This window comes from Oncorhynchus tshawytscha, linkage group LG15 (assembly GCF_018296145.1).
Source record: "Oncorhynchus tshawytscha isolate Ot180627B linkage group LG15, Otsh_v2.0, whole genome shotgun sequence".
In the NCBI taxonomy this organism is placed as follows: domain Eukaryota; kingdom Metazoa; phylum Chordata; class Actinopteri; order Salmoniformes; family Salmonidae; genus Oncorhynchus; species Oncorhynchus tshawytscha.
Window position 1 is genome coordinate 29193688 of NC_056443.1, and position 18832 is coordinate 29212519.

General features: G+C 44.1%; 2 protein-coding genes across 3 annotated transcripts in view; both read right to left on the minus strand.

Annotated features, from left to right (window-relative positions):
• LOC112214793 (mitogen-activated protein kinase kinase kinase kinase 2-like) overlaps positions 1 to 8029 on the minus strand; it is a 32389-nt gene extending 24360 nt beyond the window's left edge. Inside the window, exons 1-2 of the mRNA XM_042298408.1 lie at positions 7579 to 8029; positions 43 to 100 (exon numbers count right to left, since the gene is read on the minus strand). Coding sequence (XP_042154342.1) covers positions 43 to 100; positions 7579 to 7722 — 202 coding nt within the window. The 5' untranslated portion in view covers positions 7723 to 8029. The remainder of the gene's footprint in view (positions 1 to 42; positions 101 to 7578) is intronic.
• Positions 8030 to 8127: 98 nt separating this feature from the next.
• men1 (multiple endocrine neoplasia I) lies at positions 8128 to 16983 on the minus strand. 2 transcript variants are annotated; one of them, XM_024373812.2, is made up of 10 exons: positions 16758 to 16983; positions 15614 to 16136; positions 12917 to 13125; positions 12595 to 12723; positions 12367 to 12407; positions 12112 to 12199; positions 11822 to 11958; positions 10165 to 10291; positions 9719 to 9892; positions 8128 to 9576 (listed from the first exon to the last, which is right to left on the minus strand). In XM_024373812.2, the coding sequence occupies exons 2-10, from the start codon at positions 16047 to 16049 to the stop codon at positions 9064 to 9066; spliced, it is 1854 nt and encodes a 617-aa protein (XP_024229580.1). In that variant the 5' UTR covers positions 16050 to 16136; positions 16758 to 16983; the 3' UTR covers positions 8128 to 9063. The 2 variants fall into 2 exon arrangements, with proteins under 2 accessions (XP_024229580.1, XP_024229579.1); XM_024373811.2 differs by having other exon boundaries at positions 12908 to 13125.
• Between the last annotated feature and the right edge of the window lie 1849 nt (positions 16984 to 18832).

Here is an 18832-nt window from a genome sequence, read left to right on the forward strand (position 1 = left end):
GACCCATAATACAGGTCTGACAACACTGAGCTGTTCACTTACCAGGATCCAGTTTGACTATTTTGATGGCTGCCATTGCTGAACTCCTGATGTTTCGAGCCTGAGGGAAAGGATAAAGTTAGCTGTGAGTGATTACTAGTGTGAACTTTCCTGTGAACAGGCTACAGAGTATACAGGCCACAGAATGCCATATATTAGTCAGCAGCAGGACATAGGCCTACAGCACTAGATTCCATTAGAGTGGAACAAAACCAACAGTAATCAATGTTTCCTTACGTCTATTGCATCAACTTGCTGATGACTCCTTGCAATTGCTCTATTTACAATAGTCTATTGTCTTTTTCTTAATGCATTTTCATCTCTGTTTGGAGGCCCTGGGCATTCATCCAAGACTCAAACCCCCTAGTCAGCCATCTTGATGATAAATGTCCCAATATTAGTTACAGTGCCTTGCGAAAGTATTCGGCCCCCTTGAACTTTGCGACCTTTTGCCACATTTCAGGCTTCAAACATAAATGTGCAAAACTGATAGAGACATACCCCAAGCGACTTACAGCTGTAATCGCAGCAAAAGGTGGCGCTACAAAGTATTAACTTAAGGGGGCTGAATAATTTTGCACGCCCAATTTTTCAGTTTTTGATTTGTTAAAAAAGTTTGAAATATCCAATAAATGTCGTTCCACTTCATGATTGTGTCCCACTTGTTGTTGATTCTTCACAAAAAAATACAGTTTTATATCTTTATGTTTGAAGCCTGAAATGTGGCAAAAGGTCACAAAGTTCAAGGGGGCCGAATACTTTCGCAAGGCACTGTAGGAAGCCAATTCCAGATTTAATTTTGGATTGGAGATGCTTAATGTGAGTCTGGAAGGAGAGTTTACAGTCTAACCAGACACCTAGTTATTTATAATTGTCCACATATTCTAAGTCAGAACCGTCCAGAGTAGTGATGATGCTGGACGGGAGGGCAGGTGCGGGTCGCGATCGGTTAAAGAGCATGCATTTAGTTTAACTTGCATTTAAGAGCAGTTGGAGGCCACGGAAGGACAGTTGTATGGCATTGAAGCTCATCTGGAGGTTTGCTAACACAGTGTCCAAAGAAGGGCCAGAATGGTGTCGTCTGCATAGAGGTGGAACAGAGAATCACCAGCAGCAAGAGCGACATCATTGATGTATAGAGAAAAGATTAAATAACTATAAAGAGGCTACATACAAGGAGTTCCGGTACTGAGTCAATGTGCAGGGCTACAAGGTAATTGAGGTAATATGTACATGTAGGTGTCCATGTACATGTATTGTGTAAGTGTGTGTGTGTGTGTGGCGTCAATTTGCATGTGTGTACGTACAGTGCATTCGGAAAGTATTCAGAGCTCTTGACTTTTTTTCCACATTTTGTTACGTTACAGCCTTATTCTAAAAATTAACTCAATAAAATCTACACACATTACTGATTTTTTATTTTTTTTGCACATATACTAAAAATAAAAATCAGAAATACCGTAAGTACAGTAGTATTCAGACCCTTTGCAATGAGACTCGAAATTGAACTCAGGTGCATCCTGTTTCCATTGATCATCCTTGAGATGTTTCTACAACTTGATTGGAGTCCACCTGTGGTAATGACATGATTTGGAAAGGCACACGCCTGTCTATATAAGTCCCACAGTTGACAGTGCATGTCAGAGCAAAAACCAAGCCACGAGGTCGAAGGAATTGTCTGTAGAGCTCAGAGACAAGATTGTGTCGACACAGTTCTGGGGAAATGTACCAAAACATTTCTGCAGCATTGAAGGTCCCCAAGAATACAGTGGCCTCCATCATTCTTAAATGGAAGAAGTTTGGAACCACCAAGACTCTTCCTAGAGCTGGCCGCCCGGCCAAAATGAGCAATTGGGGGAGAAGGGTCTTGGTCAGGGATGTGACCAAGAACCCGATGGTCACTCTGACAGAGCTCCAGAGTTCCTCTGTTGAGATGGGAGAACCTTCCAGAAGGACAACTTTCTCTGCAGCACTCCACCAATCAGGCCTTTATGGTAGAGTGGCCATTCGGAAGCCACACCTCAGCAAAAGGCACATAACAGCCCGCTTGGAGTTTGCAATAAGGCACGTAAAGGACTTTCAGACCATGAGAAACTTTACTGATATTTCAGTTTTTTATTTATAATTTTGCAAAAATATTCCCAATTTTTTTTTGTTTTGTCATTATGGAGGTATTATGTGTAGATTGATAAGGGAGAAAAAAACTATTTAATCCATTTTAGAATAAGGCTGTAGAGTAACAAAATGTGGAAAAAGTCAAGGGGTCTGAATACTTTCCAAAAGCACTGTATTTTGGATGTGTGATTATATGTAGTGTGTGTGTGTGTGTGTGTGTTTGTTTGTTAGTGTAGTGTGTGTGAGTGTGTGGTTAGAGTCCAGTGAGTGTGTGGGTAGTCCAGTGAGCATGTGGGTAGAGTCCAGTGAGCATGTTGGTAGAGTCCAGTGAGTGTGTTGTAGGGTCCAGTGAACGTGTGGGTAGAGTCCAGTGAGTGTGTGGGTAGAGTCCAGTGAACGTGTGGGTAGAGTCCAGTGAACGTGTGGGTAGAGTCCAGTGAGCATGTGGGTAGAGTCCAGTGAGCGTGTGGGTAGAGTCCAGTGAGCGTGTGGGTAGAGTTCAGTGAACGTGTGGGTAGAGTCCAGTGAGCGTGTGGGTAGAGTCCAGTGAGCGTGTGGGTAGAGTCCAGTGAACGTGTGGGTAGAGTCCAGTGAACGTGTGGGTAGAGTCCAGTGAGCGTGTGGGTAGAGTCCAGTGAACGTGTGGGTAGAGTCCAGTGAACGTGTGGGTAGAGTCCAGTGAGCGTGTGGGTAGAATCCAGTGAGCGTGTGGGTAGAGTCCAGTGAGCGTGTGGGTAGAGTCCAGTGAGCGTGTGTGTAGAGTCCAGTGAGTGTGTGGGTAGAGTCCAGCGAGCGTGTGGGTAGAGTCCAGTGAGCGTGTGGGTAGTCCAGTGAGCATGTGGGTAGAGTCCAGTGAACGTGTGGGTAGAGTCCAGTGAACGTGTGGGTCGAGTCCAGTGAACGTGTGGGTAGAGTCCAGTGAGCGTGTGGGTAGAGTCCAGTGAGCGTGTGGGTAGAGTCCAGTGAGTGTGTGGGTAGAGTCCAGTGAGCGTGTGGGTAGTCCAGTGAGCATGTGGGTAGAGTCCAGTGAACGTGTGGGTAGAGTCCAGTGAACGTGTGGGTCGAGTCCAGTGAACGTGTGGGTAGAGTCCAGTGAGCGTGTGGGTAGAGTCCAGTGAGTGTGTGGGTAGAGTCCAGTGAGTGTTGTATAGAGCCGGTGCAAGAATGTCAGTGCAAAAAAAAAAAAAAGAAGGGTGTCAGTGTAAATAGTCCGGGTAGACATTTGATTAACTGTTCAGCAGTCTTATGACTTGGGGGTAGAAGCTGTTCAGGAGCCTTTTGGTTGCAGACTTGGCACTCTGGTACCGCTTGCCGTGCCGTAGTATAGAGAACAGTCTATGACTTGGGTGGCTGGAGTCTTTGACAATTTTTAGGGCCTTCCTCTGACACCGCCTGGTATAGAGGTCCTGGATGACAGGGAGCTCATCCCCAGTGATGTACTGGGCCGTACGCACTACCCTCTGTAGCTCCTTGCGGTCGGACGCCAAGCAGTTTCCATACCAGACAGTGATGCAGCCAGACAAGATGCTCTCAATGGTGCAACTGCTTTTGAGAATATTTTCAGCCTCCTGAGGGGGAAGAGGTGTTGTCATGCCCTCTTCACGACTGTGTTGGTGGGTTTGGACCATCATAGGTCCTTAGTGATGTGGACACCGAGGAACTTGAAGCTCTCGACCCGCTTCACCACAGCCCTGTTTATGTGAATGTTTACTATAGTCCACGATTATGTACTTTGTCTTGCTGACGTTGAGGAAGAGGTTGTTGTCCTCGCATCACACTGTCAGGTCTCTGACCTCCTCCCTTTAGGCCGTCTCATCATCATCGTCGGCGATCAGGCCTACCACTGTTGTGTTGTCTGCAAACTTAATGATGGTGTTGGAGTCATGCGTGGCCATGCAGTCATGGATGAACAGGGAGTACAGGAGGGGACTAAGCACGCACACCTAAAGGCCCCATGTTGAGGGTCAGCGTGGCGGAAGTGTTGTTGCCTACCTTCATCACCTGGGGCAGCCCATCAGGAAGTTTAATCTCAGGGTCCTTAACTTAGTGACGAGCTTGGAGGGCACTATGGTGTTGAACACTGAGCTTTAGTCAGTGAAAAGCATTCTCACATAGGTGTTCATTTTGTCCAGGTGGGAAAGGGCAGTGTGGAGTGCAATAGAGATTGCGTCATTTGTGGATCTGTTGGGGAAGTACGCAAATTGGATTGGGCCCAGAGGGCCTGGGATGATGTTGTTGATGTGAGCAATGAACAGCATTTCATGGCTACAGATGTGAGTGCTACGGGACGATAGTCATTTAGACAGGTTACCTTGGCATTCTTGGCCACAGGGACTATAGTTGTCTGCTTGAACCATATAGGTATTACAGACTGGATCAGGGAGAGGTTGAAAATGCTAGTGAAGACTCTTAACAGCTGGTCAGTGCATGCTCTCAGTATGCGCCCTGGTAGGCTCGCGTCACTGGACAGCTCGCGGCTGGGTTTCCCTTTGTAATCTGTGATAGTTTGCAAGCCCTGCCACGTCCAACGAGCATCAGAGCCGGAGTAGTAGGATTTGATCTTGGTCCTGTGTTAACTCTTTGCCTGTTTGATGGTTCGTTGGAGGGCGTAGCGGGATTTCTTAAAAGCATCCGTATTAGTGTCTCGCTCCTTGACATCAGCAGCTCTAGCCTTTAGCTCAGTACGTATTTTGCCTGTAATCCATGGCTTCTGGTTGGGATATGTACATACAGTCCCTGTGGGGACGACGACGTCGATGCACTTATTAATGAAGTCGGTGACTGATGTGGTACATTCCTCGACCCTATTCCCTGTTTAGTGCACTACTTTTTTATCAGGGCATGCATAAGGAATAGGGTTTCACTTCAAACTCGGATGCAGACAGACTTAGAGCTTTAAAAGTGTCAAGGTCATCGACATGGTTTATATTGGGACATCAGCCATTACGTAACAAGTGCTGAGGGAAAAGTCCCTGCTTTTGAATCCAAAGGATGTTGTTTGCAATGTCCATCCGACGTTCATCCACTGTCCATCCGACGTTCATCCACTGTCCATCCGACGTTCATCCACTGTCCATCCGACGTTCATCCACTGTCCATCCGACGTTCATCCACTGTCCATCCGACGTTCATCCACTGTCCATCCGACGTTCGTCTATTTCCTCCTGTTTTCTCCTGTAAATATGTATTGCTCCCATTCTTTCAGAAAGGTCAAATGTTGATGTGACGTCAGGTTTTAAGGCCCTTAGCTCTCTCTATGCACAACAAGCATAGAATCAGCCAATGGGCTATAAGGTTGCCTGTAAACAAAACCTGATGCTCGGCAACACCAAATTCATGTTTCTTTCCCCGTTATACGAGAGCACTTCCTGTGACTGAAGTGACAGTAATGTCTCTTTTAAGGTTGGTCACTGGGCAGCCTGAAATAACAGTGTGCTGTGGGATAGAGTTATAGACAATGGGACTGAAGATAAAACTTTGATCAAAATTCCATAAGTTCTTTCTCACAAAGCTTGACTGAATCAGAGTGGAAATGACATACAACAAAAACACAGACAGATTTCCTGTATGATACATTTCAGTAGCGTGTTGCATTAAACTGGCCTTGGACCATTAATGATATTCAGTGAGAGATAGATAGGCCCACAGCTGCAGTAACAGCGCACATGGTAGTGTGTGCGTGATGTAACGTGCGGTGACAAACGACCTGCAGCCCACAGTGTGACAGTGATGACTGGGCTCTGCAGTGCGGCTGCTGGTTTGTGAAACAGTTTTCTGTTCTGTAGGTTTTCCCCCACCATCGAACCCCAGGCAATCTCAGTCAGGTCATAACAAGCATATAACTATGAATGTACGTACGTTCTCCTCATCCTGTCTTCGGCTTACTTTTGCATGCACACCAGAACACAAGACAAAAGGAACTATTCACTCATAAAAGAAAACACCTAATGGGGTCTTTGCGATTATCAGGAAAAGAAACCATTCTTGACTATGCAGCGAGGGACATACTTTCTATTAGTTACATAGCCACAAAAGATCAGACACTTGAAAACTGATCCCTCAGCTGGGTAGCAAGAGGTTTTGTGGATCTTGTGAACAATGGTCACCTTGAATGTCCATACAGTCAGAGAGCCCACTAGGTAATAGGGCCGGTTGTTTGACCCCTGACCTCCAGGCAGCTCCACTGAAGCTGGAGAAACAGAACAGTGGAGGAGAAGAAGAGTAAGGAGAGGTAGTGGGGGATGACAACAGGCCATTGTCTGTGGGACAGTAACAGTTTCCTCATTCACAGCAAGCAGGCACAGCCAGGGCATTTACATGTGTCTAAGGCATGGGGGGTGCACATTACGTAACTTCGAGACTGAGAGAAAGGGCATTTCTAAGGGATATTTTGAATTGTTCATAAATCTGTTCTTCGTCCAGCATACACCCCTGCAACCAGACATGCTTTATTTACTTATTTGCTGGATGCAGAGTTCAACAGAGTGCATTAGCCCAAAAGTTAACATAATTGTGCTTACAGTAAATGTTTCCATTGTATGTCTGTTTACATTGGTAGCCTATTGGATAGGAAATGTTTCGGGTAGGGGAGGAGAGGCACGCAACAATCTGAGTCGGTCTCCCTCGCAGGATGCATGTATGAGACATTCAGGGTGGGATTACAGGATGTTTGTTTCCCGCAGCTCACATCACTGAGTCAAAATAGAAGCGACTAATCAAAAAAATACCTTTCAACATAAATTGGGCGTCAACAGCCAAGATCCATTAAACAGTGCTGATGAAAGTCAGTGCCCTTCAAACTTGATATCTTGTATCATCCACCAGACTTAAACGGTGATATATGAAATAGACTATTCTTCTGTCACAAAAGCAGCACAGAAAAAAGGTGTTGCTGAGAGGAGAGCAAATATAAAGTGTAAAGCAGGTCTAACACAATGGAATGGAATGTCTGAGCCCTGAACACTGATCAGCCGAAGATGAACTACTAGCCAGTGGAATGGGCATTATAGGCACCGAGCATCATTAACATGTGTGCACGTACTCTATCTCTCCTATACCCGCATTATTCTCAAATAGCAGCAAGGCAGGCAGGGGCGACATACGGCCAACCTTACCTGCATATCCCTTGGTATTGGTTGTGTAATAAAACGTTTTAGATGGTAGCCTATATTATGTTAATTACGTGCGTAAAAGTTTGATTAGATTTTAAAGGACGCATTGATTAAAACAATATGGTAGCTTTTATCCTGTTTTAAAGTTGCAGCCTGTCAACATAAAATCGAACAATATTTCAATTGTGGAATAAAAACTTGTTTTTAAACAGCTAGGCTACGTGACACGGCGCACTAACCTAACCCATATGGAGTTTATTAAAACGCGTACGTGTGCTAATCTCCAAGCCGATCTGACATTTTCCCCACTCACCTTGAACACATCACCATACGTGCCAGTCCCAATACGATGAATTAACTCGTAATCATTCAACGGGTCCAAAAACGAGACTCCAATAGTGGTATCCATGCTTACAGACTGAACTGCGCCTGGACTCACATGCACGTTTTTATTCATTCATGACAACCACTGGACGCACGTTATAGTTCCAGTAAACCCTGGAGCGCAATACTCCACCACAATTCTGACAGGCAAATAGCCACAAATACTAGTCTTCTTTCCAGTCATTCATCTTATTCTACCGAATCACAACTGGGGTTGTAGGCTGGGTTTCTGTATAAACACTTTGTGATATCTCCTGATATAAAAAGGTGCTTTATAAATACATTTTATCGATTTATTATACACCGTCGTGTATCCAAGTCAAGTTCTCAAATCCCAAGTGTTTTCCTGATATATAACAAAATATTACCACTCAGGAAAACAAACAGGCAGATGCACACTGTACATCCCAGACATCGATGAATACCCCTTCATGACATGTGAAACAGTACATCCACAATATTAAAAAGAGAAAGGGTATCATTTTAACTTATTTTATTATCTGCAGATAAAAAACAAACAAGTTATCAAGCAAAATACTACTGAATGTAGCTACCAGGGACACCTACAGCAATCCCATTTAAACAGTGTGTGGTCTTTCTGGTCACTTTCTATTGCCTATTGCAGCTCTGGCTAGTCTCAACTGAAGGCCACCTACATTAGAAAAAAAAAGGCAAAGTATAAGGCAACAAATAGCTAGCATATAAAAGAGACAACGTAACAGAGTTGGACATTGTTACACAGTAATAGTCCGAATCACTTCCAGGGATTTCTATCAAAAAGATGAAAATTAAGATTCAAGGGCAGAAAATATAGAATGGAATTCAGACTGCTTTCTAACAGAGCAATTCCCCCATTCCAAAACAGGTTCTGGGACAGGGTGTTTTCACCATTACTTTGGCTTTACAGAGCTTCTACACATAAAATCAGTGAGTACTCAGAGTTGATGTGCACTACTGCCCATTAGATCCACACAAAGTGACAGCAATTGAATGTTTTAAACAGCCTATGATACACAATCATTATTGAATCACAAGATTAAAAAGAATGACTTGGTTGACAAATCTGTTCAAACTTGATTAAAGTGACTTCCTCCACATGGACACGCGTGTCATGCTCTTACCCACCCTCTTATGACCTGAACAGGACTTATGATATGATTGCTAAAATAACCTTCAAAATAAAAAAAATAAAAAAGCTCATCGCTGATGCATCAGTTGTGTGTATTGCCTTGCCTCTCAGTCGGTCCTACAGTCAGTCTCCCTTTGTTTTTCTCCCAATGGAAACTCTAGCCTGGTTCCAGATCTGTTTGTGCTGTATAGACACTCCTATGACAATGACCATGGGAGTTGGCTATACAACACAACCAGACATGGGAACCAGGCTAGAGAAAGTTCTACAGCCAGAGTTCTCCTTCTACAGAGATTTGCGCTGGCGCTTCATGAACGACATGGTGTAGTCTCCCGACTGCGTGCTCTTCTGCCTCTTCATTTGAACCTGTGACTGGGCGGTGAGCTGGAGCTTGATGGCACTGGAGTTGATCTTGGCTGCCGACAGCAGCTCCTTCATGCCTTTCATCTTCTTGCTCTGGAAGGCCACCAGGGGACCCATGCTGGGGGAAGGCAGCTGTTGGGCAGGAGAGGGCACCGGGCTGGGGGACTTGGCCTTGCCTTCTGGGTCTCCACTGCGGAGTCCTGAGGAGCGACGCCGCGTCCCACCCTCCCCACCTACTTTCTTGGCCTGGGCGGGCTGGGTTGGTGGTGGGACAGGGGTGGTGGGGGTGGATTGTGTAGGAGGGGAAGCTTGGTCTTCCAGTTTGGACTCACGTCTCGGCCCACGTCTTCGCCCCTCGCGGGGGTCCTCGCTGGATTGGTCGTCGTCGTCCTGGGGCTCCGGCTCTTTGGTGATGATAGACACTTTCTGACGAATCTGTGGAGGATTTAACAGTGAACAAGGATATAATAGTGTTTTAATGGGTGGTTTGTGAAAACATCTAGTTGGGTTAAATAGGTTATAAAGTGACTAGGGATGCCTTTAAAGGGATAGTCCAGTCTTGTGGTGGTGTGATTACCTGTGCGTCAAAACGACTGAGGGACTGGACCAGGTAGGTGGCCCAGCCCACGTGAAGGACGGGGGTGGGGCTTCCCTCCTCCCACTTACAGATACCGTCATAAAACCGCAACAGGTGGGCAAAGCATTCTGGGTCCTGGAGGGCCGAGAGGGCGGCGGCCTGTATGGGCTGGTCCTGAGGTGGAGAGAGAAGGGGCGAGAGAGGGAAGAAAAGGGGCGAGAGAGAGGGAAGAGAGGGGGGCGAGAGAGAGGGAAGAGAAATTAATGGAACATAGGAAGGAAATAAGTAGATAATAGATAGATAAATGGGGTCCATTCAATACATCAATGAAAGGCAGCTGTCACATGAGATTAAATTAATGCATCATTCTGGGACATGAGATTAAAATGAGAAGTGGAAAAATGTTTATTCGGTTCTTAATGATGTAATGACTAGTGGAATTGTACCTTTTCTCCTCCCTCCCCTCCGCTCTCAGCAGCTGCAGCAGTCTCCTTCAGCAGGGTGGGGATGACGTCGTTGGCGATGTCGAAAAATTCCTTGTAGATCTCTTCGTCCTCGCGGAAGTAGTTGTAGCTGGGGGAGTGAGATCATCGTAGATTGTTATAAAGCACATGAGGTCAGTTCATGATGACCTTTCATTCAATTAGGTTATTTATTTTCCACGTATGCAGTAAAAGGGATATTAAAATGTGTGAACACTTGTATCCCTTCTTTTTTTTCAAGAACCCAAAAACATGACAGAAAATACTCAAACGGCATGTTATTTATGTTGGTAGATCACACGCCATGATACTTGTTGTCGTGACAGCAAGCCGAGGGAGCCGAGACTGAAGAACAATGTGTGAAACAGGAAAGGCAGAGAGGTAAAGGGAAGTCGAGAGGAGAGGGAATGTACCGACTTGCCTTTCTGGTGCACACATCCTAGAGACAGAAAGAGACCAACAGAGAAGCAGGAGGAAATGGGCCCCGTCGGCTGTTCCCTGTGATCGTGTCGGTTAGTATTTTTAGCCCCTGCAGGACGATGAACAGTGTTTAGAAGAGTAAAGTGCAGGTTTACTGCCCAACGAGGATCAGAGCCAAGCCTGGAGGAAAGCTCCCTGCGATTGCTTGTCTTGAGAACACCGTATTTAGGCAACACACGCCCTGTTAGTCAGACAGAATTATGCCCCTTGAAGATATGCATGCAATATAATGAGTATAGTGCCATACAAAACCATAAGCTAGCCTGAAAGGACATGGTCAGACAATTTGTTCCAGATTGAAGTCTACAAAACACTGTAATTAAGAGCCTAACGTTTGAGACATCTGCTGCCCCCTACTGTCAGAAAGGTGAAACAGTAACTGGTGTAAATTGTCCTCGCATACCTCAGCAAAAGATGGTCAACAGGGTTTGCCTCAGTATCCATGGTTTCAATACTAATAATTAATAATAATTTCTGTAAACTTCGTTGTTGTTGTATTTCACCCCCTTTTTCTATCCAATTTCAATTGTCTCATCGCTGCAACTCTCCAACGAGCTCGAGAGGCAAAGGTCAAGTCATACGTCCTCAAAAAACATGCCCCACCAAACCGCGCTTCTTAACACTGCTCGCTTAACCCGGAAGCCAGCCGCAGCAATGTATAGGAGTTAACACCGTTCACCTGATGACCGAGGTCAGCCTGCAGGCACCCGACCCACCACAAAGAGTCGCTAGAGCGCGATGAGCCAAGTAAAGCCGACCCCCCCCTCCCAGCCAAACCCTCATCGTACCTGGACAATGCTGGGTAAATTGCGCACCGCCCTGTGTGACTCCCGATCACGGCCGGTTGTGATACAGCCCAGGATCCAACCCGGGTCTGTGTGACGCCTCTAGCACGGCGATGCAGTGCCTTAGAACGCTGTGCCACTCGGGAGGTGAAATTTGACTTTTATAGCCCTTTTCATTACATAAACAATCAATAAGGCATTACATTAGGGAAGTTAAGACACTTAAATGAATGATGCCAAAGGTTATTTCTGTGGGCCAAACATACCTTTTTACCATAAAACACAGATAGTTGACACAGAGCAGCAGTGTAAGGAGCATACAGAAGGTAGCTAAGCTTGTTGCTCCAGTAACTTACTCCTGCATGACCTGTGCAGCCTCGGCCCAGGCCCCCAGTGCCTCCCGGACCTCCCTGTGTCTGTAGTGGTAGCCAGCCAGGTACATGAAAGGGTAGATGTGTTCGTTGTTGTAGTACTTCTTAGCAGAGTTCACAGCCTGGAAAAAAATAAAAACACACATACTTGCAAGGTATGAATAACTCCTCAAAATGAGCTGATTAAATTATATCTCAAGGATGATTTTTTTAAGATGACGTTTCAAATCAAGATGTCACCGCTTCAATGTTGGTGTGCAGATCCACACACTCACTTGAAGGTGGATGGTGTAGGGGTTCTCTTTGCCAGGGAGGGGCTCCTGGTCCTCCAGGTCAGCCAGGGTGCCCATGGCCATGGGGTATCTGTGGCACAGCAAAGGCAAAGAGCGACTTGGGTTGAAATGACAGAACAATAAAACATGTTTACCACAGAAAATAATTAATTTGAATGTAAACCAATAAGCATTTTCACCACAACACTTCAAAACTAATTTAGTATTTTCAACAAGCTTTTGAGATAAAAGAATCACCTTTCCAGGTCTCCTCGCTCATAGAGCAGCCATAGAAGCCTCTGTGTAGGAAAAAGATCAGAGACCGAGGACAACACAGAGAAGCATTTATGAGGTAAATAAAAACTACTGTTCCAGCCAGCTTGAGGTCTTCGATGATGCCAACAGGTGCATTTTAGGTGAAACTCTCCCCTTACAATATTAATTGTATCACACTTATCATCCCCAATGTGCTGATGGTGGTCACACCTGTTGAAGCTGTAGCATCTCAGAGCTGTCAGTGTGCAGGTCCAGTGAAGGGTTGATGGCACACACCATGAAGGCCACCTCCATGTTCCTGTTACACTTCATATAGGAGCCCTTCAGGTACAACCAGCTCTGGAGGACAGGGGGGAGATGGGGGGGTTACGGTTGAGAGGTGTTGTACTGTGTTTACAAGTTCAAGGTGAGTGTGTGTAGAACAGCAGTTCTATGTAGTTGATAAGTAGCTATATTAAAAAGGTGTGTGAGTGCATGTTATTATAAGGTAATGTTATTGCAAGGGGTGGAAGTATCTCTGTACCTTACTTACCCTCTCGCCGACACCGGCGGCAACTGTCTGCCCCCTCCGGTCCTCGTTGCCCTTGCCGTGCCAGGTGACCTCAGCGGTCTCCTCTCCGTTCTTGCCAAAGATGACCCAGGCATGGTCCTCGGACAGGGCGAGGTGAACGTCCCGCAGCCCCAGAACCTGGCACGCTGCCACCACTGCAAATGCCACCCCCGAGCTGTCCAGCTTTGTGCCTGTTCAAAATAAAGAAAAGCAATAGGATTGAGTTAGTAACAACTTTAGCTTCCTTCAGACAAAACAACCTTGTATTTTAATCAGACTATACAACATGCTTTCCTGTTCGTGAACAATGTTTTTTATTGGGTCACAAGGGCAATACAAATCACACAAAAAAATACCATTAATTTTTCTGGTTATTTTGTAATTGTTTCCCCCACTTACATACCATCCCATCCCCACCTATCCCAAACATACCCCAAGGGGACCTACTCACAATAAATACATTTTTAAAAATGCACACACTACCAGTCAAATGTTTGGACACGCCTACTCATTCCAGGGTTTCTTTATTTGACTATTTTCTACATTGCAGAATAATAGTGAAGACATCAAGACTATGAAATAACACATGAAATCATGTAGTATCCCAAAAGGTGTTAAACCAATCAAAATAGATTTTATATTTGAGATTCTTCAAAGTAGCCACCCTTTGCCTTGTTGACAGCTTTGCACACGCTTGGCATTCTCTCAACCAGCTTCATGGGGTAGTCACCTGGAATGCATTTCAAAAGAAAAAGTGTGCCTTGTTAAAAGTTAATTAGCAAAAATTATTTCCGTCTTAATACGTTTTAGTCAATCAGTTGTGTTGTGACAAGGTAGGGATGATATACAGAGGATTAGCCCTGTTTGGTAAAAGACCAAGTCCATATTGTGGCAAGAACACCTCAAATAAGCAAAGAGAAATTACAATCCATCATTAATTTAAGACATGAAGGTCAGTCAATCTGGAACATTTCAAAAACTTTTAATGTTTCTTCAAGTGCAGTCGCAAAAAACATTGAGCTCTATGACTGGCTCTCATGAGGACCGCCACAGGAAAGGAAGACCCAGACTTACCTCTGCTGCAGAGGATAAGTTCATTCGAGTTACCAGCCTCAGAAATTGCAGCCCAAATAAATGTGTCAGAGTTCAAGTAACAGACACATCTCAACATCAACTGTTCAGAGGAGACTGCGTGAATCAGGCCTTCATGGTTGAATTGCTGCAAAGGAACCACTGCTAAAGGACACCAATAATAAGAAGAGAGTTGCTTGGGCCAAGAAACACGAGCAATGGACATTAGACCGGTGGAAATCTGTCAGTTGGTCTGATCAGTCCAAATTTGAGATGTTTGGTTCCAACCGCTGTGTCTTTGTGAGCCGCAGAGTAGGCGAACGGATGATCTCCGCATGTGTGGTTCCCACCGTGAAGCATAGAGGAGGAGGTGTGATGGTGCTATGCTGGTGATACTCAGTTATTTATTTAGAATTCAAGGCACACTTAACCAGCAGGGCTACCACAGCATTCTGCAACGATACGCCATCCCATCTGGTTTGCGCTTAGTGGGACTATCTGTTCTTCAACAGGACAATGACCCAACACACCTACAGGCTGTGTAAGGGATATTTGACCAAGGAGAATGATGGAGTGCTGCATCATATGACCTGGCCTCCATCATCACCCAACCCAATTGAGATGGTTTGGGATGAGTTGGACCACAGAGTGAAGGAAAAGCAGCCAACAAGTGCTCAGCATATGTGGGAACTCATTCAAGACGGTTGGAAAAGCATTCCAACAGCATTCCAAGTGAAGCTTGTTGAGAGAATGGCTACTTTAAAGAATCTCAAATATATTTTGATTTGTTTAACAGTTTTTTGGGAACTAAAGAAAAAACCTTGAATGAGTAGGTGTGTCCAAACGTTTGACTGACACTATCTGTCCCACACACACACACAAAAGTTGGGGGTCACTTGGAAAAGTCCTTGTTATTTAAAGTAAAGCACATTTTTTGTCCATTAAAATAACATCAAAATGATCAGAAATACAGTGTAGACATTGTTAATGTGGTAAATTACTATTGTAGCTGGATTTTTTTATGGAATATCTACATAGGCGTACAGATGCCTATTATCAGTAACCATCACTCCTGTGTTCCAATGGCACGTTGTGTTAGTTATTCCAATTGTATCATTTTAAAAGGCTAATTGATTATTAGAAAACCTTCTTGCAATTATGTTAGCACAGATGAACTGTTGTTCTGATTAAAGAAGCAATACAACTGGCCTTCTTTAGACTAGTTGAGTATCTGGAGCATCAGCATTTGTGGGTTCGATTACAGGCTCAAAATGGCCAGAAACAAAGAACTTTCTTCTTAAACTCTTCAGTCTATTCTTGTTCTGAGAAATGAAGGCTCTTCCATGTGAGGAATTGCCAAGAAGCTGACGATCTCATACAACGCTGTGTTGTCCCTTCACAGTACAGCGCAAACTGGCTCTAACCAGAATAGAAAGAGGAGTGGGAGGCCCCGGTGCACAACTGAGCAAGAGGACAAGTACATTAGTGTGTCTAGTTTGAGAAACAGATGCCTCACAAGTCCTCATAAGTTTTTCTAATGATCAATTAGCCTTTTAAAAGGATAGAATAAGACATATGATTTGATCAGCCATGTACCCCAAATCCTACCTGTGATGAGACTGAAGAGGGATTGGATGTGGGCGCGGTCCTTAAAGTAGGAGCGGCTCAGGCTGTTCCAGATGACGTCAGACACCTTCTTCACCAGTTCCCTGCTGGATCCACCAGCAGGCCTGCGGTACTGAGACAGGTCCACTGCTCCCCGGATTTGGGCAGTAAAACGCTCACGTAGGGCAGACAGCATCCCTAACTCCACTGTAGGGAAGCAGGAGTTTGGACAGTCTGGCTCCAGTGGCTCGAAGCGCACCCCCGGGACGTTTATTGGTATGACCCGGTTCACAGCCAGGAAGTGTTCAACGAAGCCCAGGACCAATGAGAGAAGGGCCAGGTCCGGTTCGGGTTTACGGAGCTCCGCATCGAACAACGCAACCACACCATCGATCCCCTTTAGGGGAAAGTGTTTCTTCTGGGCTGAGTGTAGTCCCATGTCGAACCCTCTCCTCCGTCACAGCTCGCAGTCACTCACTAGGCCGGTGTGTCTTCTCCACTCTCAGCTGCAGTGATGTCATAGGGGCTGGATGAGAGCAAAGTGTAAATCAGTACCAGCACACACATTGAAATCAGTTATACTGTATTTACCCCTAACACTCAAAGGCTTTTGTATGGCTTCTTTCACTTTGTGCAAAAAAAAAACTGTAGACTGACCAGCCTAAGTGGGCGTGGCACAAATATCCATTCATTACGCAAAATAGGTTTATAAAAAAAAAAAAAGTTAAACTAATACTGGGTACAAATATTGATATCTGATACAAACTGGGCTAACTCGCTAATAACAATGTTGTAAAATAATATCAAACCCAGATAATAGCATGATAGTTTAAATGGTTCGATAAAATTTCACCACCCCACACAAGATCATAAAATTAACAATAAGCTATTAAGATTAATTTTTGGTCAAGACCAAACACGAAGGTTGAGGAATTTGATTGACAGGCAGGTGCAGTTAGCAACAATATGCAAATAGGCTATGTAATATGCCAAAGCTAGCCAGCTATGCTAGCAGGTATAATAGCAAAACATGCACAACTACATGAAAATACAACTATTATGTGTATTCCAATCAATTTACAAACCTTCCCGAACTCATAGCCCGCTCGTAAGCTTATTAATATTTCGAAAGAAAGCTAATACGCACCCGTTAGTTCAATGCTACATCCACATGTTTTTGTTTGTGCCTTGCTTTTGCCGCGCAGTTCTATGACTGTATTCGGTCTGTTCAAATGTGTCAGAACTTTGGCGCGCCTTCAAATAGCTACCAACAATGCAGAGTCGTGCTTAATCGAAGATTAGACAGTTCAAAGTATTTGCAGCTCTACTAAGCTGCGCACCTGGCGCTCAGTTTAAACGTGTTTGAACGAGACCCCTTTTGTCCTTCCTTTATTGACTGGACAGATGCATGTATGGAAATGTAGTTCAACTTTACACCATTGTTGCCAAAATGTTCTAAATAAGATCACCGGAGATGACATTATAACGCGTTTATTGAAACATTGATGGCAAGTCTCGTGATAAACATTACATCATGAAAAGAGGCGGGTACACCCCCACATTTTTTTTTTTCAAATTAACGCATTAACGTTTTTCTGTAGGCAAGTCATTTTTAATCACATTTTAAAATCACATTCAGGCATCCGTGAGACACAGCATTAAATAAAAATAGGCTTTAATTATAGTGCCTTAAATGGTTGGCAAACACAAAAACACTTCATACATGCTCATGGGCAAGCTCATTTAGAACCTAGTCTGATCATCTTATATAATGTCGCCTAGTAGTTCCCCAGACAACTAGGTTAAGGTTAAGGCAATGTTTTATACAGAAATGTGATATTGCATAGGCAGGGATGGGCAAAAATGATTAAATAAAATGACAAAAATACCATAAAGATCAAGGCATCAAAATAAATCACAGAATACTTGTATTTTGAAATGTATTTAATTGAAATACAGTTTTACATTTGCAAGTAGCAAGCCCAAACAGAAACAAAATTCTCAGTAACAGTTACAGAAACATTACATTTACTTGCTGTGACTGTGATATGTGTTGTTTTATCTACCTTAGTTGAATGCACTGACTTGAGTCACTCTGGAAACTAGTTTCTGCTAAATGACCTAAATGTATGTGTGGAAATGAACATACCAAAATGAACTGCAAAGCACACTGGGTATTATTATTGGTCTTGTTTCAGGGGGCGTGTCTAGATGGAATACAGCTTTACCTAATTATCCTAACCTGCTACAAAAGTCCATTTTGACAAAAGCCATAGCCCTTCCAGACAAAACCTTGATTTGGGTGGAGCTCATTAGCATAATACTTAGCATGCTTTGCGATTGTCTATTTTTTCATACACATTTATTATTAATTTACTTAGCAGATGCTGTTATCACACCATAGGGCAATCAGACTTCTGATATCAATGCAGGGTGAAAGGGGACCACAAAATAGTGAACAGCTATAATTAAGAATAATATATATAGTATTTTGTATTTGGAAAATACAAATTACAGCTCTTGAAAGTATCTTGTTAAAAAATGCATTGGAGTGTAGTTCTGCCCAGTGTAATACACATTACAAAATACTCAGAAGCAATTGAACTACACCAAACAAAAATATAAACCCAACATGGAAAATGTTGGTCCCATGTTTCATGAGCTGAAATAAAATAAATGTTTCTTAAGCACACAAAGCTTATTCCTTTCAAATGTTGTGCACAGAATTCTCAATTTTTTAGGGAGCGTGCAATTGGCATGCTGACTGCAGAAATGTCCACTGGAGCTGTTGTCAGAGAATTTAATGTTCATTTCTCTACCATAAACTGCCTCAAAGGCAGTTTTACAAAATGTAGCAGTATGTCCAACCGGCCTCAGAACCGCAGACCACGTGTATGGCGTCGTGTGGGCAAGCGTTTTGCTGAGGTCAACGTTGTGAACAGAGTGCCCCATGGTGGCGGTGGGGTTATGGTATGGGCAGGCATAAGCTACGGACAACGAACACCATTTATTTGACCTTTATTTAACTAGGCAAGTCAGTTATAAACAAATTCTTATTTTCAATGACGTCCTAGGAACAGTGGGTTAACTGCCTTGTTCAGGGGCAAAACGACAGATTTTTACCTTGTCAGCTCGGAAACAAGATCTTCCAACCTTCTGGTTACGAGTCCAATGCGCTAACCACTAGGCTACCTGCCGCACCAATTGCATTTTATCGATGTC

Coding starts and splice junctions, on each gene's coding strand:
- men1 (XM_024373811.2), bottom strand. CDS start 16,049: ATGGGACTACACTCAGCCCAGAAGAAACACTTTCCCCTAAAGGGGATC. Junction 12,724..12,907: donor TCGGCGAGAGGGTAAGTAAG/GTACAGAGATAC, acceptor CCTGTCCTCCAG/AGCTGGTTGTACCTGAAGGG. Junction 10,292..11,821: donor GCTGCACAGGTCATGCAGGA/GTAAGTTACTGG, acceptor TCACTCCCCCAG/CTACAACTACTTCCGCGAGG.